The sequence below is a fragment of the Dendrobium catenatum genome, unplaced genomic scaffold (genome assembly GCF_001605985.2).
Source record: "Dendrobium catenatum unplaced genomic scaffold, ASM160598v2 fragScaff_scaffold_586, whole genome shotgun sequence".
Lineage (NCBI taxonomy): Eukaryota > Viridiplantae > Streptophyta > Magnoliopsida > Asparagales > Orchidaceae > Dendrobium > Dendrobium catenatum.
In genome coordinates, this window is record NW_021319048.1 from 852,516 (window position 1) to 878,004 (window position 25,489).

The following is a 25,489-nucleotide window of genomic DNA, read 5'->3' on the forward strand; positions in this document are numbered from 1 at the left end:
CTCTTTACCGTGCGGCCCGACGACTTGACCCGGAGCGGAACTCGGGAATGCTATGTTCGCGATTTTTTCGGTATTGCTCGGTATTTGCTCGGTATTGCTTTGCAAAAACAAGAAATACCGCTCTGTGAAGACCAAAACTATACAAATACCGAGTTGTACCGAGTTTTTCTACAACTCGGTATTTGCTCAGGATTTGCTCGGTATTGCTAGGGATTTGCTCGGTATTGTTAGGTATTTGCTCAGTATTGCTAGAAAAAACTAGGTACAACTCGGTACAACTCAGTATTTGCTAAGGATTTGCTCGGTATTGCTAGGTATTTGCTCGGTATTGCTAGAAAAAACTAGGTACAACTCGGTACAACTCGGTACAACTCAGTATTTGCTCGGTATTGCTAAGGATTTGCTCGGTATTGCTAGGTATTTGCTCGGTATTGCTAGAAAAAACTAGGTACAACTCGGTACAACTCAGTATTTGCTCAGGATTTGCTCGGTATTGCTAGGGATTTGCTCGGTATTGCTAGGTATTGCTAGAAAAAACTAGGTACAACTCGGTATTTGCTAGGTATTTGAAATATATCGAAAAGGTGATGGGATGTTGTTCGGCTCGTCAAGGATTTAAAAAAACGCACGCGCTAGAACCCAAAAAATAGCGGGTCGGGTCTGCGACTTTTCTTCATGCTACGTGTCGCTAAAATATTGGTGGCCGAACGTAGAGGAGCGTACGTTCACCGGACCAAATAACACGCCCTTTTAATGGCCAACATTCGGCACCATAAAGCATTGCAGGCCTCACTACCATCTTATAGGTGGAATAGGTCCACCTCCTATAAACAGGGGCAGGTTCCTCCTGGACCGGTTTAATAATAATGCACTAGAAAACATATGTAGATACTTGGGGCATGTTCATTGGAGAGTGGAAGATGCACTAATAAGATGATATAAAATGAATGCAACGGGAATAGAACTAAAAATGAATAATAAAAAAAGAAACATTGCTAGACCAAAGAAGACATTTTAGAAGTTATGCAAGAATATTTGCTTTACACTAGAGTTAATGTCACACAAAACTTAACAAAAAGGGATGGTGTCGTGATGATAATGGTGCTGATTAGTTAGGGGGGGGGGCGTAAGGCTTGGGGGGGGGGGGGAGTTTTAGCTGCATGGAATAGGTCCACCTCCTATAAACAGGGGCCGGTTCCTCCTGGACCGGTTTAATAATAATGCACTAGAAAACATACGTAGATACTTGGGACATGTTCATTGGAGAGTGGAAGATGCACTAATAAGTTGATATAAAATGAATGCAACGGGAATAGAACTAAAAATGAATAATAAAAAAAAGAAACATTACTAGACCAAAGAAGACATTTTTAGAAGTTATGCAAGAAGATTTGCTTTACACTAGAGTTAATGTCACACAAAACTTAACAAAAAGGGATGGTGTGGTGATGATAATGGTGCTGATTAGTTACTCTTTTACCTATGATATGTTATCTAAATAGGCTGTATATGTAGTTAGGAATAGTATATGTAGTTTGAAATATGAACAAATGCTATAGTGCAAGCTTGTCTTTTAAGTTTATTTGCATGCTTCTCCAAAAAAAATCGTCATTTGATTACACATCACACTTCAAAGAATTGCACTTCAATGTACATCTTCAGCCATATGCATATATGTATGTGTTTGTGCACATTCTTGCATGCATGCAAATGGATGCATATTTAAGTATTATAAATTATATAGGAATTGATTTTCTTAATTCTCGTGACATACATGCTTGAACCCATATTCAGTACAATGATCATATAAAAATGCTTATGATGTTGGTTTGCATTTAGACTTTTTTTAGGCAAGTTAAATACTCAAGTAAAATCCATTTGGTCAATGGTCCCATCACTCCACCTCTTTTTACTTCAAGTTTTCGTGAATCCTGCTGCTAATTTTATTTGGCCATATGTGATTTTCGTTTTAAGCAATAACTGGCAATAATATTGAAGTAGAGCTTTATGATCAGTACTAGCTTACATTTTTTCTTTTCCATTAGTTTGAGTTTTCACAATAGTATTGGCTATTGCTTATTTAATATGTATGCATCATCAATTTACACTCTTTTTCATGCTTACAATTGGGCCTCAGTCAAAATAATCTCAATTTTTCTCAAATATGGGATGTATTGTGATGGTTTGGTCTTATTATATCTGTGGAGGACTTGGAGTTAACCATAGTTTGGAGGCAGTAATAAATAGTGGAATTGTCGGATGAGATGCAAAAATAATTATGTTTTGAGAGCTGGGCCATTATAGCATTTGGATTTCGCTATTAGAATAAACCAATCTCATAGATATAATTTCAATTTATGTGGTGGAAACTGGGTATCATCTTCAAATAATGAATAAAATTATAATAATAAATGAGATGATGAGCAGAATTGCTGTTTCTACAGTTATGACCTTCCTGAAGTTCATATTCATCTTTAAAGATATGCTGCCTTTGTTTTTTGAACAATTCTGTTTAGAAGCATAATTAATGATTCTAAAAAATTTTGCAGGCTGAGATCGTCGCAATGCAGAAAAATCAGGTAAATGTTCTTTCTCTGTAATTTGGTACTTCAAGCATTTACCGGTGTTCTTCTTTCTATGGGTTCTGTGCCTGGGTAAACTTTTGGATTTTCTTTTGTCAATGATTAAGAATGATTTTAGCAATTACTTGTCTTTTTAACCTTTGTACATATTTTACTCGATGGTTTTCTGATCAGTTACTTGTTAGTAGCTTGAGTCTATAAGTTGGAATTGCGTATTTTCTCGATTAAATAATTTTACTTTTGAGATGCGTATATTGCTCATGCTTTAATTTTGCCCTTTGTCAAACTGTATTATTTATCCTTTAAAGTTGCTTCTGATAAATTGTTTGGTCTGTTTTTGTTGGGTGACTGGAAACTCACTTTCAGGCATCAAGTTTTTGGGCTTTTGCATGATTAGAGGATGTTTTGATGGATTCAAGCCATGCATATTTTTTTAATCTAGCGAAACAAATGGACATTCTGAATAACTTATAATTTAATATAGCATTATTGAAAGCCATGGGTTATGTTTGTTCTTTTTTACATATCAAGTCATTAACATTTAAGCATACTTTTGGCGTGTCATTCAGTTGGCTGAATGCCATTGCGATGGTGAGATCTTAACTATTTTTTATGTATGATTTTCAGTCGTTCTTGTTGAGCTCTGATTTTAAACACTAAAAATGCCGCACTCATTCTTAGAAAATTGTTGGTCTATCCCAAGCCCAAAATTAGAAAGATTAGAGTTGATGTGCTTTTAAAATGGGTTGTTTCTCTTTCCCCTTTTTCTTAGTAATGTACTTCCATGGAATGTGATCATACGCATGAAAAGGTTTGACCTTTATTATGCATGACGATTTGCTCACTACCATTCTGATGGCATATTTACTATCTCCATGCATCTTTAACCTCCATCATTAACCATCGCTAGTTTTTGCAATATACTTTTCTCTAGTAAGGAGGGTTTATAATTTTTTTTTGTTTCTATTTTTCATGTTAATGTTGTTCCATGGACTCCACCTGTTTACATGCATGAAATGGTTTGTCCCATTATTGTGCAGGGCATTTCCTTTACATCCCTTCTGCATTTACTGTTTGGGGGTGGGGGGGTGGGTGGGGGGGGGGGGGGGGGGTGTGGTGGTTACTTGCATGGTGCAGAGACAAGATTGGCTCAAAGATTCTTCTTGTGTACAACATGCATTGTCATTTTTATAGGCTATACAAGGCTATCACTTATATGCATGCTGCCTTAGTACAATAGTTTCTAAAATTTAAACAAGGCATGGTATTAGACTATAGTTAAACTTTTGCTCAGGTCAATCCGTTTGGTGATTTCAAATCACTTATGGTTGGGACCTCTCAGGTGTTGATATTTTTTGAAATTGTTAGCTTTGCCTTTTGAGTTTCAGATTTTTTTTCGGTGAAAATTTGAGCAAGAATCACAATTTCTATGTCATGTTTGGTCAAGAAGGTAATATAACTCGATAACTAGGCCAACTAACATGGCTTTATATTACAAAATTAGAATATGCAATTTATGATTGTAATATTAAATAAATGATTCATAGATCATTTATCAACGAGAAAGTACAAGTAGTCCGTCACAAAAAGAACTAACATTAGCTCTTAATGCAAAATTTGAATAATAATAGTGCAAACAAAAAGCCATAAACCCAATAGGCATCTAATATTGATCGAAACTACTAATGGTTTTGCATGTTATGAGATAATGAACTTGAATGTCCAAATACTTTTATTTTGGTTGGATATGGTTTTACAGATATATCCAAACTCATTGATTGGATGAATGCACTTCAAATTTTTTTTTTTAAGGTTTCTTTATTTATTTGTTATTGTGACTTATTGGAGCCTGATCGGAGGCAGTCCGGGACTTGTTGGAGCTTGTTGAAGGTCAGTCAGGGATCTATCGAGATGGCCAAAGGTTGATGCAGTCTTGCTAAACCTTCTGGACCTTGTTGCCAGTTCTCATCATAGCCTCTTTGTGCCAGGTGGCGAATCTCCTGAAGCTCACCACAATCTTTGGCAACTATTTTGTTTTTTTTTTCTCATTTTTTTTATTTGTGAATAATAAATTCTTATTTTTGGAAGGTTTGTGTAATTTAAAACTAATATTGATTACTTTTTACATCCAACAGAATTGTGAAAGTTAGCAAATTTTATGTTTTCGTTGAACATGTTTCAAGTTGCAACCAACCAAATGAGTCCTAAAGAACAAGTATTCCCCATAAGGTCCAGTGCTAAACACCTTTTCTTTTAATTTGTCACTAAAGAACTTACTGTGTTGCCGTGTTTGTTCATCTAGCCCCCGACTACTATTTATAAGCCTCCTTTAATAGGTGCCAACGTCTCTGCTTACCTGCCTCCTTTCTCCTTGCAATTATACTTTAAAAAGTCCTCGCTTGACCAGCTTATTATAATTAACGCTGCTATTTGTCAACTACTCTAATTGGCATTTTGTACATTCTAAATGCTTTGGTGTAGTATTGCTTATCCTCATTATTGAAGTTAATCTCTTCATAATTTCCTCATTTTGTCTTTTGTATTTGTCTATTTTGGCATCGTTGTTTTGAGGTGCAACCGAGTCAAGTCGACTTGCAAGTCAGCTCGGGCTCGACTCATTAACAAGCTCGACGAGTCGAGCTCGACGACTTATCGAGCTCGAGTTCAAACAGCCCTCCGCTCGACTACCGAGCTCGTCGAGCAGCTCGTAGAACTGCGTTGCCGGCAGAAAAAATGAAACCACTGTGCTTGGATTGGCGGGAAAAGGTAAGTCGGGGCTCAGGAGGAAAAACAAAGGCTTGAGAGCTCTGAGCAGGACAAAAGAAAAAGGCTCGCGGAGCTCGGAGCGGGACGATGGTCGGTTGGGCAGGAAAATGAAATCGTAGAGCTCAGAGTAGGACGAGGATGAAGGCTCGTGTGCTGCTCGACGAGTCGTTCAACATGAGACGAGTCGTTCTCGAGCTCGTCTTTTGAGCTCGACTTGAGTTCGAGCTCAAGCTTGGTATTTGGCAGTCGAGCTCGACTCAAACACCTCTAACTCGAGCTCAACTCGACTCATTTACACCCCTAACATCATTGTTATAGTGAAATATAGGAAGTTGTTTTCAATCAATTTTTTTTTTTTTGGTTTTGTTTTCTATCATCTTTTTTTTTTTTTTGAAGTTTTCAACTTATTGTTTTCAATCATCTTAATATGATATCAGAGTCCAATGAGGGCTTAGCATTTGAGCCCTCCAACCTCCCCCCCACATCAACCTTAATGTTGAAAGAAAAGTTGAATTATGGAAGTCAACCTTAAAGTCTAAAGATCTTCGTTTGAGTAGAGATCTAAAGCCAAATACAATTACACATTTTAGATATCTCAGGTCTATTGTTCAAAGTGGTGGTGAAATAGATGAGGATATTATTAATGGAACTCTAGTTGGATGATTGAAGTTGAGGAATGCATCAGGCTTGTTGTGTGATAGAAAATTGCCCCTAAAAAATAAGAGTAAATTCTATAAGATGGTGACGAGACCTACTATGCTTTATGGCGTAGAATGTTGGCCATTAAAAGAGAAGTATAAAATTAAGTGTTGCAGAAATGAGGATGTGATGAGGACATCCGACTTTGGAGAGTTTGCCAAAGATGGGGCCGACGATCGACGACCACGATTACTCCGTCTTATTTTTGAGTTATGCATTGTATTTGATTTATTATTGTTTCTTTTCCAATTTTACCCTCACTTGAGGGAGTAGATGTTTGTGACCCAAAGGGGTACTATTGTCTTTTGTTCTATTTTTGTATTTGGGGACTATTTATAGCCTCGGTTAATGATGAATATTATGATAAAATTTTTGCGATTGTGTTTGGAAGAGCTGAGAGAGTTCTCTTGAGAGTAAAGTCCCTAGGTGAGGGCGATGTGGTACCCACCAGCCACAGGAAGTGTCCAAGTTCATGGTCTTCCTCTTTCCTCCAATCCTTCTTTCCCTCCTTAAACCGCCAGCTATCCCTCCCCTTCTCCCTCTCTCGACCGAACCCCTACCACCACCACAACCCCGTCGACCATCTACCCTATCTTCCCATCCACGCTGCCGGCCTCAAGGCCCCTCCTCTCCTCCCAGCTGTCGGCCACAGAAAGCCCACCCTCCTCCCTACCCGCCGTCTCAATCACCCCAAACCCTCTTCCTAAGTCGTCGGCCAATACAATCCCTTCATCCCTAGTTCCATAATTACCTAAAATTACTACCTTCCTAATATATCCCATTATTAATTTTGGAAAGTCCTAATTATTAAATCTATGTTAGAAAAGCCCCAATCAATTTAAATATGAAATCAAATCAGATTTATTCCCAATCTCACATTCAATGAATGGGGACACCAATTATCCCCCCCCCCCCCACTCTGATTTGAGTGCCTAATATTGGGAGTTAATTGATTCCCTAATCACATCTACCTTCCCTTTATAGCCGACGATCCCCATCCCCCTTCCTCTCTCTCAATCGCCGGCCCCTCTCTCCCACTCTCATATCTAATCAATACTCCATCAAACTATACAGTCAATCCCTCCCTAATTCCTATCAACCCTAGCCGCCTTTTCCCAAGTTTCCCCTCATACTCTCCCTCTCTTTCTGAAATTTCGGATTGCTGTCTAAAATTTCTAAATTTCAGCAAGTTGTCATTGCCCTGCTGTTGTCCGGGAAACTCTCGCTTGTTGTCTAGAGAATTTCAGCAAAAGACCTTGCTGTCCAGCCATCGAGAGTGATATAGTTTGCTGTCCAGAAGTTTTCCTGGATCGTAATTGCTATTCAAGACTCCCACGACCAGCAAGACTGCTGTCCAGCACAACTCCTGCTTACTGTCCAGTAGCAGAACAGTGTTGTCCTGAAATTTCTGCACCTTCACCTGCTGTCCAGACCTTCGTAGTTGCTGTCTAGAAGTTTCAGATCGTTGTCCAAAGTTCTCAGCATAAATTAGCTTGCTGTCCACCCTCCAGAACTTGCAAAGTTGTCCACAGATATCCAGAAGGTTCGTGTTGTTTTCTTCTTCTTATTGGCACCCAAAACGACCACACTGAAGCTTTGCATCCTCTTCCTTTGGGTAAACTCTTCCCCTTTCTCTTTTACCTACTTACTCACCATTGATTGTGGCATCATAAAAGTTGTGTAAACTTTCTCCGTTTCCACCAATTATGAGTGAGGAATTTCTTTCATAGTGACTAGTCTAAATGTTAACTGTGGGGTTCTATTTAAAATTTTCATGTATTATAAAGCTTGATTTAAAAGATTATTTTGTGCTCCTAAACAATTATCGTGTGATTTGGCCTAAGCTACATCACCTCTCTTGTTGCTTTTGATAGTTGTTTTAAGTCGCTGAAGTAAACTAATTATTGTTGTTCTAATCTAAGGCATCTAATTTCATCTTCGCATAATTCACTCGCATTTAATTCTACATCAGGATGTTAGGCGGATGAGTGGCTTTACTCTTAGAGATAGAATGTGAAATGAGTATATATGTGAAAGGGTTGGAATAGCTCCAGTGGCAGATAAGATTAGAGAGAGTTTCCTTAGATGATTTAGTCACATAAAACGTCGGCCTTCTGATGACCCGGTTAGCAGGTTAGGTGTATTAGATCTGGCCTTTGTTATGAAAGGTAGAGGTAGACCTAAAAAGATTTTGTTATAAAGTATTAGAAATGATCTTTTCTTTTTAGATTTAAATGAGAATTTGACTCTTGATATGATACAATGGAGAAAAAAGATTCATGTATCTGACCCCACATAATGTGATAAAGGCTTGTTGTTGTTATTGATGCTACTCTATTTCTTATGATTTAATGTAATGTTACTTTTTTATTTTCTTACAAAAAATTCAATTTTTTGAATTTCAAAACAACAATATATATTATCATGTGATTATTTCTTCTTCAATCAAGTTTAAAATATTTTACAAGCAATTTAAATAAATTTGTTATTATATGAATTTATGTAGTATTCATTAAGTTTGTGTAATTATTGTATAATTTCAAAAAATTTAAATATAATTTTATAATGTTATGTCAAATGTGTGTTTGTATACTATTTTTTCAATAACAGGCTTATCCCATGTTTGTGTCCCTGAATTTGTATCGATGCATCACAACATTTTATATTTTCCTCAAAGAGGTGTGTAGTGTCCAACACGACACACATCCGACACGTGTCAGACACACAAAAAAACGTGTCTAATTAAAAAAAATATTAAATACAAATTGGACATGCATATACAACATATTTTATCCACAGCACCAAATCAATCGCCCGCACTTAATACCCCATTCATCAAATATTCTTATTTTTATTTCTCTTTGGCGGGTTACAACTTTGATTTCATTATAATGCCGGATGTCATCTCAACATCGACGTCTGATGTCGTTACAACATTAACATTTTAAAACGATCTCCATATCAAAGTTTGACGTTGTCTTTACATTGATACTCGATGCTAGCAATTTTTACACACATAACTTGACATCTCATCTTTGTCTAATGTCTTATCAACATCGATGACCAACACCCTCTTAATATTGACGCCCAATATTTACTGCATAACATTAATCCTTGACTCTCGACAACATTGTCAACTCCTCTCTCGATGACTGATAAATGACATCGACGCAGGACTCTCGACATCCTAATATTAATCATTTTAAGCATAGATTTTAGTTAAATGACTTATTATTTTTAAATTATACTTATTCAATTTTTATACACTACTTTTAAAATATAAAAACTATAGTACCGTGTCCAACCCGTGTCCGTGTCTATATTTTTAATAATTGACGTGTCCCGTGTCCCGTGTCTATTTTCAACAATAAAAGACTTGGTTAGAAAATATTAGGAATGACCTTTCTTTATTAGATTTAAACGAGAATTTGACTTTTAGTAGGACACAATGGAGAAAAAGGATTCATGTAGCCGACCTCACGTAGTGGGATAAAGGCTTGATGTTGTTGTTGTTGTTGTTGTTGTGACGTGTCCCGTGTCCCGTGTCTGTGTCGCGTCGTCGTGTCCGTGTCTGTGTCGCGTCATCGTGTCCGTGTTTGTGCATCATAGGCTTTAGTCAACTGCATTCTGCGATCGCTTTTCTTATTGCATGTGGCCATTCTTGTCTGCTACATGCACTCACTATCACTCGCCTATTACAAGTTCATGCATTTATGTGCCTTCGCCAGTTGCTCCACATTTTGCTACTTCTCACATTTATCTCAAGCCCTCCTCTTGCCAACAACCACATGCTAGTCGTAACCCTTGTCCCACTGGTAGTCTTCCCAATTCTATGTACCTCGCACATGTTGTTGTTACGTATTCTTACTTGCACATGTGTTGATAAACGACCTTATATGGTGATTGCTTTTTTACAACCTCAATAGGTTGGTAGGGGAGAAAGAAATTGGATAGTAAGAGTTGAATGCTGGGTGAATGGGAAATGATTACATGAAGCTGGTTAAAGGAAATAGGATCACATTGTAATTGGGGTTTGCTTGTTAGTGTGATCTGCATATTTTGATTATGGAATCACATCGCAAGGTTTTGATAATCGTGTAAAACAGGTCCTAAAGATTGTATCCATTGCATGCCAAGAACAATATCAACAAAATGGATAGAACAAAGAGATCTAGATAGACTCGATAGTGTTGAATGATAATGTTTACTTGTGGACATTTAGAATTACAAGATAATAAGTTATTGCCCACAAAAAAATGTTAAATTGTTTAATAGGTTGAGGATGAAGGGATAATTTGGTGATGAGATGTTCTTGAATGAAATTATGAGTACTACCACCATCAATTAATATGAGTATATTATGATTGTAAATAGAGTTGGTTAGTTGAAAAGAATGAGGGTTGAACTGTCAGGCTAAAGCATTAAGATTGATTTCGGGTTGAGGATATGGATTTCCATCATTGATAGAAGAGAGGAAAGAGTTATCCATTAAGTCAAAGTCATCGGTGCCGAGTAAGAGATAGAATTTATTTGGGCAATGATATTGGGGGTCAAATTTTGCTTCACAGTTAAAACATAGACTTTTTTCATGGCGAAATTGATTTTTGGCTGGTGAAAGTTTTCAAATTGGAAGATTTGAAGGCTTAAAGATAGTTGTGGTTGAAGAGGGAAGAGGGAGGCAAGAGATGGGAGGTGATGTGGTGGTTGAATTGATGCTAGAATGTAAAGAATTATATGTAGTAGTTTTGACAGGAGGAGGGTATGGTTTTTGCCATGCATATTGAATTTTTGCTTCATGATGACGTGCTAATTCCATAGTATCTAAGAGGGAAGTAGGTTGGGCAAGAAGAAGTTCACAGTGGATTTTATGTTTAATTCTTGATATGACATAACTAATGAGTGTGGATTCAGGCAAAATTGGGACTTTAAAAGCAAGGTTTTCAAATGTTGTCTGATATTCTAGGACAGAGCTTTCTTGAGTTAGTTTAAAAAGATTCCCATATAAAATCTTCGTATGTGGAGATACCAAATCGCTGTTGTAAGGAAAGATTAAAGCCGGGCGAAGAGAATAATTGGCCCTTCTTATGCAGCCATTGGTACCAAGTAGCTGCCGGACCTTCTAGGTGAAGAGACTTGATGCGAACATGATAGCATTTGGGTGTATTATGAAAATCAAAATATTCTTGTGCTTTAAAGATCCAAGTTTCTATGTTTGTCTCATTAAAACGTGGAAGTTCAATTTTCATGTTAAGAAAAAAAATTTGTCGTAGGTGGAGATGGGTGATGAGAAGTGATTTGATTGCTCGATCCTAGAATGCCAATCGAAGATCGAGAATCTTGGAGTGAGGAGTGAGGTCGGCCTTTACATAGGGTCTCAAGATGTTTGTCAACAGAGTCCATGAAAGCATGAAATTGTTGGGGAGATGTGCCAATGGATGCAAATTAGAGATCAGCTTGTTGGTGTGTTTTTTGGACTTCCAAAAATTGTAATTCTTAGTTGGTTTGCATGTCGCGTAGGTCTTCTGCTAGATCGACATTTTTCATAATGTGAAATTGATGGAGGAAGAGAAAAAGGTGGTGCTCAAAACCCTCTAATTGTGAGAAGAGAGGATAACTAGTAGAAAAAGAATTTGGAAAAGAAACAAGAAAAATAAAAATAACTAAAAGAAAAACAGAGAACCTGGTGTTAGCTACCAATTTGCGGTGACTGAGCTAGAAGTGTCCATTTAGCGGCCAAACAATGAAGATCGATGCTGTTGGTTGATTGAAACAGGTTGCTGATGGAAGGAGAATTCAAAACAGCTGCAAGAAGCTGTTTCTTGTCAAAAAACTGCATGGATTGTGGTTGAAATCAAGGGTTTCTGTTTCTTTAAAACAGCGGTTGCAATCCGGTGGTTGATGTGTCTGAAATAGCAACTACAATTGGTGGGCTGCTAATGTTCTTGAAGGTCTGGGACTGAGAAGAAGGGCTGGAGACAGCTACTGGGGAGAATTTTGGGCTGAATCGAAGGGCAGTTGTCCAATCTTGTGAAAGAATTGCCACTGGAAGGTTGACTGGAGGCTGCGATTAATTGGAAGAAGGTGCTGTTCGGCTGACTGGAGGTTGCAGACAGCGGCAAAGGTGGCTAACTGGAAGGCTGCGGTTGTGGAGGAGAAAAGCTGATCGGAAAGAAGAGGAGAGGGAAGGTGAGGTTAGTGCAACAAGAGGACCATTTGATAAGCTTCTCGAAGAATCAAGAAGATTAGGCACTTTTAGAGTAGGTTTGAACTTCCAAAGAAAGAGAAGAGATATATGAAGAAAGGGAGAACTAGAAGTTCTATTCCATAATCCATTTGTTTATAGCTAGAGAGGTATTTATAATATTTAGGTAGACCAACAAGTTACTATAGTCCCGTTCTACCTAAATCAAATAAAAGAAATACTATACTAGTGATTTATTACATATGTGGACCCATTTATTATTTATGTTGCTAAAATAATGTTGTATCATTTAAGAGTTGTGGCATATATTTATTCCTTCTTATTTGGTAGAGTTTCATAGTTGTCAGTTGTTCCGTATTGTTTGTAGCCTAGTCTGCGTTTTTGGACTGTAGAATTTTTGGATCCAATATAATAAGCTGATGTTTCCTTCTATCTACGATTAATTCACTCATCACTATCCTCAATTTTGTTTTTGTGGTGTTTGATGATAGCTTTCTTTGTTTTATCTATTTTCAAAGAATTGAAACCTTCCAATATTAGTATTGATACGTCATCAAAAAATTACCTTGATCGGGCGCGAATCTCGATGCAAAATCAAGTTGGAAACTTCATAAATTAAAATTGGGACCATATGAACTCCGATTTCAGCAAACTTATAGTCGAACTGAACGACTCAGAAATACTAACCCAACGACACCAAATTCGACTCAATCTGAGCCCAAATGAATCCAAATCAAGGACCCGAAGCGCTATTGGAAGGTTCAAACCACAATTTGGGTTAACAAACGGTTTCCAAACATTACGTGCTTATAGTCGAATCGAGCGGCTCGACGAGACGAATCCAACGAGCCCAAGATCGCCAAATTCCAACATTATTAAGGCCTTCAAACGTCTAATGAACAGTGCATGATCAAGGGATTCAATATCGGCCATCCATCCAACCACTCCCCATTTACCCTTGATTTCTCACATATTTACGGGTCATGCCACTCCAGAAATCTATAAATAGACCCCTCATTTCTCTTGAAATGGGACCTAAGCAAGAAGAAGAAGAGAAGAAGAAGCTCCTCCTCGACCACCGCCAAAGTTTCGCCTGACCACCATCGGAGCTTCGTCGGACCGCCGCCGGAGCTTCGTCGGAGCTTCACCGGATCACCGTCGGAGCTTCGCCGGACCACCGTCGGAGCTTCGCCGGACCATCGTCGGAGCTTCGCCGGACCCCCGCCGGAGCTTCGCCGGACCCCCACTTGATGCCCTCCCCTTCGCTGGACCACCACTTGAGGCCCTCACCTTCGTCAGACCACCACTTGAGGCTTAGACTTCCGCCGGACCACCGACTGACGTCTTTGCTCCGTGGGACCACCACTTGAGGCCCTGTGCTACACCAGATCACCACTTGAGGCCTTGTGCTCCACCAGGCCACCACCTAAGGCACAGACTTCCACCAGACCACCATCTGACGTCGTTGTTCCGCCGGACTACAACATGAGGCCCTCTCCTCCGCTAAACCACCATCTGATGCCGGAGTTCCCCCGGACCACCACTTAAGGGTCTGAGCTCCGCCGGACCACCGCCTAACGTCGTTGCTCCGCTGGACCACCACATGAAGCCCTCACCTCCACCGGACCACCGCCTGACGTCGTTGCTCCGTCGGACCGCCACTTGAAGCCCTCACCTTCGCTAAACCACCACTTGAGGCTCTCACCTCCGTCGGACCACCGCCTGACGTCGTTGCTCCGCCAGACCACCACTTGAGGCCCTATGCTCCACCAGGCCACCACTTGAGGTCCTGTGCTTCACCAGGCCACTACCTATAGTCTGGACTTTTGTCGGACAACCGCCTGACATCTTTGCTCAGCCGGACCACCACCTGAGGCCCAGACTTCCGCCGAACCACCACTCGAGGCTCGGACTTCCGCCGGACCACCATCTGACTCCTGGACTTTTGCCAGACAACTACCCGAGGCCCGAACTTTTGCCGGACCATTACTTGAGGCCCGAACTTCTATCAGACCATCACTTGAGGCCCGAACTTCTGTCAGGACATCACCTGATGCCCAGAGTTCTACCAGAATATCGCCCTCTCACAACGGTTTTTCTGACTCCGGTCTCTTACCAACTACGGTCCTTCTGACCTCCGTCGCCTACTATGGTCCTTCCGACCTTCATCACCAGACAATAGTCTTTCTGACCCCGGTCTCTTGCCGACTACGGTCCTTCCAACCTCCACCACCAGACAATGGTCTTTCTAACCTCTTTATCCTGCTGACAACGGTCCTTCCGACCTCCGTCGCCTACTATTGTCCTTCCGACCTCCATCACCAGACAACAGTCTTTCCGACCTCTATCCCATCGACTATGGTCGTGTCGATCAAACAAACATGTCTATATTGTAACTCCCACCATGTAATGCACTCTATATGATGCACATTTGTAACATCAAGCCAAGCCCTTCTCCCTAAGAAGGGCCTCATTTGTAATCGACTGCAAATACTAGTTGATTCATTCAAACTGGGTCATGCCCCGTGGTTTTTCCCCCTTTTTAGGGGTCACTTAAAAACTCTGGTGTCTCTTATGAATGCTTCACCCTCTCTCTTATATGATTGTGTGCTGAATCTTCGTACAATGCTAAGACGTTAAACTATATATTTTTCTACCGCCGCGAACACTCCAAGACGCAACAAGTACCATTGCCAAATTCAATGGTACCAATTATTTCTTGTGGTCTCAAGGTGTGTTTTCTCATTGACTCACATGTTAAGCTTCACGATTTGAACTCTCTGGCTCTCAAATAGATAGACACCAACAAATGTACAAAGTTACAAGCCTTTTACTAAACCATTAATGCATGGATGCTCAATAATTTTCAACCTACTTTGCTTCATCATCATGTTTCTTCACTTAACACTTGAGTTTACTATTTGGTTTTCTTCCAAGCATGAAGAAATTACTTTTTTTTGCTGACACAAAAGTGCTATTAGGGCTTTTGGTTGGAGTCAAAACTCTTTTACACATTGATTTGTCTGACTTTATTTCTAAGGATCTTAGTATGAAGATGATTGATGGCATTGTTAAAGTTGGAGGCATTTATTATCTCTTTCATGCTACATTTAGTACCCTCTCCTTCATAATTTTTCTTTATGAGTGGGCATTGACCTTGTCTTCTTTGTCAACTTCCTCCTTATCATCTACATGGTTTCTCATTTATTTCTAAATTTGATTGTGAAGCATATGCATATCATAAGCATTACCATGTCTCTTTTTTTTTTCTATCAATATCTTCTAATTGCTGTTGTTGGGGACGCGAGAGTAAAACATCGCAATGAAACATACAAGAAAGTAAAAGTAGCTGAAAGTAAATGACACTAGGATTTAACGTAGAAAAATCCAAATTAGGGAAAAAAATCACCGAGCCACACCACACTAAGAAATCCACTATGAAAATTTGGAGAAATAAATACAGATTTTTCTTTCTCTCTCACTCTCTCCTTGTTTCTCTTCTCACATATACTGTTCTCAATGTTTACATTCTCAAAATACAAGAGAAAGCAAAGTAAATAACCTTAAGGGACACAACCCTTCAGAAAAACGAGAAAAAAAAATTGTCTAGTCCATCTTGCAGCACTGTGCCACGTGAATCTCTGTCTTGATCTGATGTGGTGTCGTATCTAGACTGATGTGGTGCTTTGCTCAGCCGTTAAGCGCTATGGCGCTCAGGAACACATTGTTGGAGCTCTCGGGTACGCAGTGATGGGACACTCTGGTGCACAGCATCAGGGTGTTGCACCCGAACCCAAGCAGGGGGTAAACACCTGCACCCCCCATCAAGCACAAGAAACTTGAAGTCCGAGGCAATAGAACGACCTAATTGATCAACACAATCAGATTCTACACATAAGAATCTCCTACTTGGAAACCGATTGAAACCAATGCTTTTCACGATCTGAGCCATCAATCATAATACATATAGTGTGGCTCACCCCTATTCTCATCCTTCATGAAAACCAATAGGAGCTACACACAGCTTCAGTTTATCAACTGTCACCATCTGCGTTAGCATGTTTCAGGATCCTTGGTTGTGTGTATCTTCTCCAAGGATAACTGACCATCTTCGAGAAGCGACCCGATGAAATGATACCGATGCTGGATGTGCTTCGTCCTGGCATGGAATGCAACATTATTGGCTAGATTTATAGTGCTCATGTTGTCACTATGTAGCTTCTCATTCCTCTGCCCCTTGTCAAATTCTGCTAAGAAACTTTGCTACAAAATCATCTCCTTGCTAGTGTCAATGATAGCAATGTACTCAGCTTATGTATTTGAGAGCGCAACAATGTTCTATAACTTGGCAACCTAACTCGTTGCAGTCTTTCCCAAAGTGAAGATATAATCTATTGTGCTGCTTCTCCCATCAAGATCTCCAACAAGATCATAATCTAAATATCCTTGTAGATCAATCCATGTACCACCAAAGCAAAGAGCTTTGTCAACTGATCCTTTCAAATACCTGAGAATCCACTTAACGCCTCACAATGAAGTTTGTCTTGGTTACTCATAAATCAGCTAACTACTCCCACTGCATATATTATATCATATATTGTGCAAATCATAGCATAAGTTATACTTCCAACTGCTGAAGCATATGGAGTTCTCCTCATCTATTCTTCCTTTGCTTCAGATTTAGGTGATTGTTCCTTGGATAATTGAAAATGACTATTCAAGGGGGTGCAAACTGGCTTTGCCTCACTCATGTTGAATATATGAAGCATCTTTTCAGCATACTCAACCCGAGACAGATTTAGTATTTTTGTACTTCTATCTCTATTGATTCTCATATCGAAAATTTTATTTGTTGGACCCAGATCCTTCATTTCAAACTCCTTTGATAATTGTTCCTTCAAACATCTTATGTTTTCCATATCTGACATTGTAACCAGCATGTCATCCACATACAAAAACAGAATAATGTAACAGTTATCAAGATATTTGAAAAAAAATAACAGTGGTTTGCCTGACACTTCGTGTACTCATTATCTGACAGAAAATTGTCAAATCTCTTGTACCACTATCTTGGTGCATGCTTTAGTTCATATAAGCTCCTCCTGAGCTTGTATACTATATCCTCATTACCTATGACTACATATCCCTGAGGTTACATCTTGTATAACTCTTCATCAAGGTCACCATGAAGAAATGTTGTCTTTACATTTATATGCTCTAGATGTAAATTCTCAAAAGTTACCATGCTTAGTACAATTCTGATTGTAGTCATCTTCACCACTAGAGAGAAAATTTAAGTGAAGTCCACTCCTTCTACTGAAAATCTTTAACTACAAGCCTGACCTTGTAGCACTTGCTTCCATCAGGTTCTTCACAGAAGAAGTATAGAGAGAATAAAGAAGGTCTACATATGATATTTATTGATTTAGAGAAAGCATATGATAAAGTTTCAATAGAAGTGTTATGTAGAGTCTAGAAAAGAAAGAGGTTAATAATGCTTATATTCAAGTCATTCAAGATATGTATGCTGGAGTTGTTACTTGTGTCCAGACACAAGGTGGTTTGCCAAGTATTTTCCTATTTCAATTGGATTACATCAAGGATCAACCTTAAATCCATATCTTTTTTCTTTTGTTATGGATGTTCTCACTACACATTTTCAAGAGGTTGTACCCTGGTGTATGCTTTTTGATGATGATATTCTTCTTGTTGATAAGACTAGAGAGGGCGTTGAAGGTAAACTTGAATTATTGAGGTCAACCTTAGAGTTTTAAGGTTTTCGTTTGAGTAGATCTAAAATTGAATATATGGAATGTAATTTTAGTAATAATAATTCTTGTGGGGGGATTTTGACTTTGGGTGATCAAGTCATTAGTAACGGTACACGTTTTAGATATCTCGAGTCTATTGTTCAGAGAGATGACGAAATAGATGGGGATATTATTAGTAGAATCCAAGTTGGATGGTTGAAGTGGAGGAATGCATCGGGCTTGTTATGTGATAGAAAAGTCCCCCTCAAACTTAAGGGAAAATTCTATAAGATGGTGGTTGGACTTGCAATGCTTTATGGTGTAGAATGTTGGCCATTAAAAGAGAAGCATAATATTAAGTTAAGTGTTACAAAAATAAGGATGCTCAGGTGGATGAGTGGATTTACTCTTAGAGACAGGATACGAAATGAGCATATACGTGAAAAAGTTGGAGTAGCTCCAGAGGAAGATAAGATTAGAGTCGTCTTAGATGATTTGGTCACATAAAACTACGGCCTTCTGATGACCCGGTTAGGAAAATAGATGTATTAGATTTTACTTATGTTAAGAAAGATAGAGGTAGACCTAAAAAGATTTGGTTAGAAAACATTAGAAATGACATTTGTTTATTAGATTTAAATGAGAATTTAACTTTTAATAGGGTACAATGGAGAAAAATGATTCATGTAGCCAACCCCACATTGTGGGATAAAGGCTTGATATTGTTGTTGTTATTGTTGTAGCGTTGAAGCTGAATCAGGGCTATGACGCATTTTGCGTATAAAATGACTAGAATGAAAAATCCAATAGAAGAAGTTGGTTCTCCTATTGCTCATACTACAGTTCTTTAGTTTCACAAAAGAACGGAACTTATTGAGTTAAATTATCATGTCATCAATGATGATGTTTTATTGAAGAAGATCATCATTTCTCATGTCTTTAATGAAGAGCAATTGACTAAAATATTTAATATAGTCTCTGAGATCACTTTGTTTCTCTAGCCTTCGCAAGAAGTTGGATCTTTATAGTACTTATGCTCCAATTTTAAAAAGAGAGTTATCATAAGAATTTTTTCAGTAAGTTAGCATTTCTTCAACATTTTGTCTTTATTCTGCAACACATCCTTTTAATTATGGATGTTCTAATTGCTATTTCCTTCCCATTTTACCTCTTAAACGCACATTTATGGTTAATAAGCAAGATAATTCTAATTTTCAACTGAATGTGTATTTTTATACAAACAGATCTTAGAGATGCTTAATCAGCAGCGAGAAACTAAGAAGTTATGCTTGCGAAGGACGCAGACTGGTCCCTGGTAAAGCAAAAGCTTGGACCGGAAAAGTCACATTCTACCTCGTGAGGGGTTTTGTTTTATTTGTAGAAATTGCTGTAAATTAAGGATCAAGAGTGTGTGGTTGTAGATAAGATTTCCCATCCCTTAATTAAGGCTTCGCTTGGGACGGCTTTCTCACTGCTTCTTAAAGCAGCTTTTTAGTACTAGAAATCTACTTTAAGAAGCAGTAAAAAAGCCGCCCCAAATGAAGCTAAGTTTGGTCCTTTTATTGCCACCCACGTTTTTAGTTCTGAGGTTGGAGCACTTGACTTTCTGCTCTACTTTTATTGTCAATGTCATTATCCATTGCATGGCTTGGGGTAGTTTTATTGACTCAGTTATGTTGTACTAAGACTTCAAATACGATTAGATTTGACCATACTTGCATTTTTAACAGCTACTCATCTGTGATGATGTTCTTTGTTTTGTCAAACCCTTTCATTTCTGCAGGGATAACTTCCAGTGCTTGAGCAGCTTGAAATGGAACCGGGGTTTAGGTTTTTAAGTTGCAAGGTAGGTTCATTAGTCCTTTATAAGATAAATTATTTTGTGCGGGGGCTGAAAGCTGTTTGGAAATCAATCATAATAAGCCATGTCGGTACCATGGCTCGGTGCTGTTTTCAGTATTGCTGACGTGACTTATTTTAATTGGTATTTAAATATAAAGTGGTATTTGACGTCCGCACAGAATAATCTCCCTTTATAGAAACATAATATAATAGAGTTCGTTTCTTCTCTCTGCTTCTGCTTCTAAGAACAGGGAATTGTAGATGCTGAATTCGCGATTAATCTAATGGTTAATTGGTTTGAGCTCTGACGACTCTTGATAACTAGGCAGCTTTTGAAAAATTAGTCCTGCTGGGTCCCTTTAGGCTCATTGGGCATGGCTTGGCTTACCCCAATACGCCCGGATGACCAGTTTGATGCTGATGTAACCCATCTTCAAAACACGAGTAGCCTGGTTTCGACTTGTTTCACCTAGCACCAAGTTCCGGCTAGTCGCAACCATTGTCTGACTCTAGCTTTTTTGCTTTGATCATGCTAATCTCTTTATTATCGCTCTTTTTTCATATCCATGCCTCTCTTAGAATATCATCAAGTCCAACAATTTTTTCACACTTCATTTTCTTTAAAGCCAAAAATCAGTTTTACTAATATGCTAAAATAAATAAAAAATATTTATTTTTATGTGCGGTGCTAATGTTACTAAAATTCATTGCATTCTCATAATTTTCATTAAAAAGTTTAGTAAAATATCATTCACCTTTGTTGAATATCCTTTTCTAATAAAAGCAATTTATTACTTCATCATTAATACACTTCACTTGAATTAAATCATTACTACTATCTCTTTGTTTAGCTTTTATATATATATATTAAAAAAAAAAAAAAGATATTAGTAATTACAAAATTATAAGCTAAAGAAAAAGCTAATATTTTATGAAGAAAAAATAAAAATTTTACATAGTCATCTTAATATTAGTTCAATATTTTTATTATCAAATATCAATTTACAAATTAAATAAAATTAATCTATCTAACCAATAGTTTTTTTAAATATTTTATAATCAAATATTAATAAAAATATAATTACATTTTTTATATTCTCTTTCTAGTGGCATAGTAATTTTAATAATTTTTTTATTTATAATAATTTTAAACTATAAACTATATACAATATGAAAAAATATTATAACAATATAGAATATTTTATCATTTAATAATTAAATACCTTTAGTTTATTATTAAATGACTATTATATTGCAGTTTTAAACAGCAATTCTTTTTATAATAAATAATTTTTTAGATGATAAATGAACACATATGCATAAATAAATCAATATTCAATTTTTTTTTTTTAAATGTATTTGATTATCATATAGCAACATGAAAACGACCAACTAATTTCATGGGCATTGTTCACTTACGCCACTGTCCACCTTTACGCGGGCGCGAAACCCACCACCGTTCTTATCTCCGATCCGTTTCCCGGTGATGTCTCGCCAGTGTCTCTCCTTTGTAAAAACCCTTACGGGATTAGAAATTGGGAGCAGAGATGGAGACAGATGGGTCTCTTTCAGCCGCGGGAGGCTTTGTATTCCCATAACGGATTCACAAGAGCGGGATGGACGGTCTCTTGTTCGCCCTGTGTAGAAAAATGGGCTTGAGAAATACATTCACCCGATTAGAGGGGAGCCACATTTTATGGGACCGATTCGAATTCAGAAAAGTTTCCTTCCGTGCTCGAGGCCATCGATCTGCAGGTTGCCGGGGAGTGACGGAGTCTGGGTGTATTTCCGGTGACAGGATCGCCAATCTCTTCGGTAGGGTTTTCGGTACATAGAATGGCCTTTTTTTCTTTTTCTTCTGTTCTACTTCCTCTCCTTTTTTGACAACTAAGAAAATTGATTTCATCATTTCCGCTCTTTGAGGACCTGCCACTACACTCTCTATGCATTTCTATGGCTAATGAGTTATTTAGAGAGTTTTGGGAGTATTATACTGCTGAATTACGAAGTTCTTGTATTGTGAGTGAGATTTTACAATCTGCTTGTATTCTAGCTTAGGATCAATATGAAAACTATATCATTGAACATATTTTGGAGATGGGAAATTTATTAGAGAAGAGCCAAATCATTAATAAACTTTTCGATCAAGTTATACAATTGAACCAGCATAAATTTGTTTCCAATATTATTTAGAAATGCCTAGAGCACGGTAACTCTATTGAAAGAGGACTCTATATTATGGAAATAACTGGTCAACTAAAAGGGAATGACAATTTGTTGATCTTAGATGATTAATGATGCTGGCTTTGGAATAATAGAAGGGATTATGCCAACATATGAGGCAAATGAAATAGTGAATTGAGATGATCAAATTACTTAGTGATTTGATTTATTACATCAAGTAGTTTAGGTCTTGTGGATATACCACTTGGAATTACATAAAATGCAACATATAATAAACATTAAGAAGACCACATAAATGATAACAAGAAAGAATGTAAGCAATAAACATAGTTTATATGTGCTCAAACAAATGTGTTAAAGTCTTACAATGCTACGCATGGTCAAATGCTCACTAATATAACTATTGATTTTAAAAATTATTATTTTCTAATCAAAATGTATTTTAATTCTATATTTAATTTTTTTAATATTATTAAATTTATAATGAAGTAAAATAAAATTTAAATTTATTTAAATCTTAATTAGTTAAATTTATTTCTTATTTTAAGTTTTTTTCCATTATTTTAAATCATGAATAAGTGAAATATAGAAAACACTAAATGATTTGATCAAATAATTTGGTGTTTTTCTAGAATATGTTAAATGAATTGATATTTTTGCTCTTTTTTAAAATTTTCACTAATCCCGTTTCTTTCAATTAATTTAATGATAGATAAGCTCCTTTTTAAAATTTTTCCTTATGTTTAATGTAAAATAATTTTATGGTATGAAAGAATTTTCATTGTGTTTTTGGATGCTATTCATCTATTTTGAGATTTTGATACTTGATTACACTCTTTTCTTTTCTTTTTCTTTTTTTTTCTATTTTTTCTCATACCCATCTTACCTCACTAACTGGATTAGCTAACAGTTAATGTCGTTTTCATTCATGTAAATTTCAAAAAGATGAAGCTGATGTTGGAATTGGGTTTTTATTTTTACAGCTGAGGGAAGCTGTACCAAGTGTTTTCAAATTTGCCCTCCTTTTCCATTCACTATCTGTGTTTGATTGTGGTTCTGATAGAAGGTACACAATGTCCTTATTCGTAAGAGTTTTCACCGTCTCTTATCGCTGCCAAACTTTCATACTAGTTTTTAGAGCTGTCAACCATTATGATAGATTGATAATAGCTGCACGTCCAAGAGAAACCGGTTTTATTTATCTTACCAAGTATTTTAGCCTATGAATTGCAGGATATATTGATCAAAGGACACACAAGCATGAATTAGAATAAATGGTAATAATCTTCTCTGAAATGTTAATTTTCTTATTTTGCTATATTGTTTTATTTTCATATATTTTAATAAAAGTGTGCTGAGACTTTGTATTATATGCCACCAAATTTTTAATATAAAGGCAGAGGGGTCCCATAGAAAAATATTGTCCTCTGTAGAGACCATCATTTATTAGATGATATATGACTTTAGTGGATGGTGGTGAGATCTGCAATGCTTTATGGTGCCGAATGTTGGCCATTAAAAGAGAAGCATAATACTAAGTTAAGTGTTGTAGAGATGAGGATGCTCATGTGGATGAGTGGCTTTACCCTTAGAGATAGGACACGTAATGAGCGTATACGTGAAAAGGTTGGAGTAGCGCCAGTGGAGGATAAGATTAGATAAAGTCGCCTTAGATGATTTGGTCACATAAAATGTTGGCCTTCCAATGATCCGGTTAGGAAAGTAGATGTATTAGATTTGACTTATGTTAAGAAAGATAGATATAGACCTAAAAAGACTTGATTAGAAAATATTAGAAATGATCTTTCTTTATTAGATTTAAAGGAGAATTTGACTTTTAATAGGACACAATGGAGAAAAATGATTCATATAGCTGACCTCCTGTAGTGGGACAAAAGCTTGATGTTGTTGTTGTTGTATATGACTTTTCTTAATTTGAGGCCCAAGTTCTCCTTACAAAGTGTCAAAGGATAAGATGGATCAAGCATGGTCATGAGGCACTATAAGATCCATTTCGAGTCAAGAGATAAATAAATAGGCACATCCCATTATACAAGCCGGGGAGCAATAGTTGTGATCGAGGGGGTCGAAAACCCATAATAAGTTATGTATATCAAACATTCTTCTTATGTAATGACTATAAACAATTACTCACTCCCCATGATAATATCAATGTAGGCAATCAATTTTAAAGTGTGTAAATGATAGGAACTACATATCGTTCAATCATCATCATTATAATTAGCCTAATCCACTAATAGGGTCTTCTTAATTCATTTTTATTGAGAACTATGTACAAAAGTTTTTAACTCTTTTTTACATTTTTTTTTTCCTAGCTTCTAGTTATGTTACTTTTTATCTGTTCATTTTTCTTCTTAGCCCTTCCAGCACAATTTTTTCTACCATCTCATTGTTACATTTTCCTACTTGCCATTCTATATGCCTAAATCATCAAATTTTATTCTTTACTGTTTTTTCTTCAATAGATGTTACTCCAATCTTCTTTCTAATATAATTATTTTTCAATTTATTATTTCTTGTTTTATCACATATCTATCTTAACATTTAACACATTTGCTATCTTATTTGTTCTGATCACTCATCAACTCAAAAAGTTTAAGCCAGTAATTGCCACTGCTAATCTCTTAGAAACTTTTATTTTACTTTCAATATGAGATTACAATTCTAATGTTAACTCTTTCCAAAATTTTCCAATCTAGACCCAATATTGCACCAATATTGATTGATCTTTGAATATTCTGGGTAAGCTAATAATGATGATAAGTGACTCAATATCAATTGATAGAAGCTGTGTCACCTGAGGCTTGTTAGGTGGGCAGAGGAAAGCCTTGGTTGTGATCGAATCTATGTAGAGTCCCCTTCGATTGGATTTTATCATGTACAGTTTCTTTCTTGGAAGTTTGAATTTAGTATCAGGTCTCGTGTCTGTAAACAGACATGAACCGAAGAGCTCAGGTGGCTGTGTAGGACAGGTAGCAAACAGGTAGGCCCTTCCTGTCTATTCTCTACAAGCAGAAACTAGTCAACTGGATCTCTTTTCAATGTCTGTTTATAAATTTATCTCACCTGGATTTCCTTTTTTCATAGAGACCCAAAAAAAAAAAGTATATAGTTCTTATTTATGCCTTAGATATCAGAAATAGAAATTCTTATAATTTGGATATCCAAAAAAAAAAAAAGGAAGAAGAAGCTTTTTTCAAAATTTAGTTCTGGTTTTGTACTGTGTAAGATGTATTTTGGGAATTATGTTCTATTTTTAGTTGTACCACAATTTATTAGTGGGGATGTTTAGATGTTTATAAAAAAGTCCCTATGTTTTATTTTGTGCAGTAATCATGTGTTTAAGTTTAGTGCATATTTATACAATTATATTATGACCATTAGTGTTGCACAGTTAATAGAAAGGGACAAGGGGTGAAACTAGCTTTAATTTTTAGGGGGGG

General features: G+C 37.1%; 1 protein-coding gene across 3 annotated transcripts in view; it reads left to right on the forward strand.

The window, feature by feature from the left end:
- Nucleotides 1-19,736, forward strand: part of LOC110115326 (bZIP transcription factor TRAB1) — a 24,362-nt gene extending 4,626 nt beyond the window's left edge. The window contains exons 4-6 of one of the 3 annotated variants that reach the window (XR_003700728.1): nucleotides 2,550-2,579; nucleotides 4,431-4,570; nucleotides 19,244-19,736. Coding sequence is in view for 1 of the 3 variants with exons in the window: in XM_028694878.1 (XP_028550711.1) it covers nucleotides 2,550-2,579; nucleotides 19,244-19,318 (105 nt within the window). In the remaining 2 variants the exon portion in view is untranslated. The remainder of the gene's footprint in view (nucleotides 1-2,549; nucleotides 2,580-4,430; nucleotides 4,571-19,243) is intronic. The other 2 variants (XR_003700729.1, XM_028694878.1) reach the window with 2 other exon arrangements.
- The last annotated feature ends 5,753 nt before the right edge of the window (nucleotides 19,737-25,489 follow it).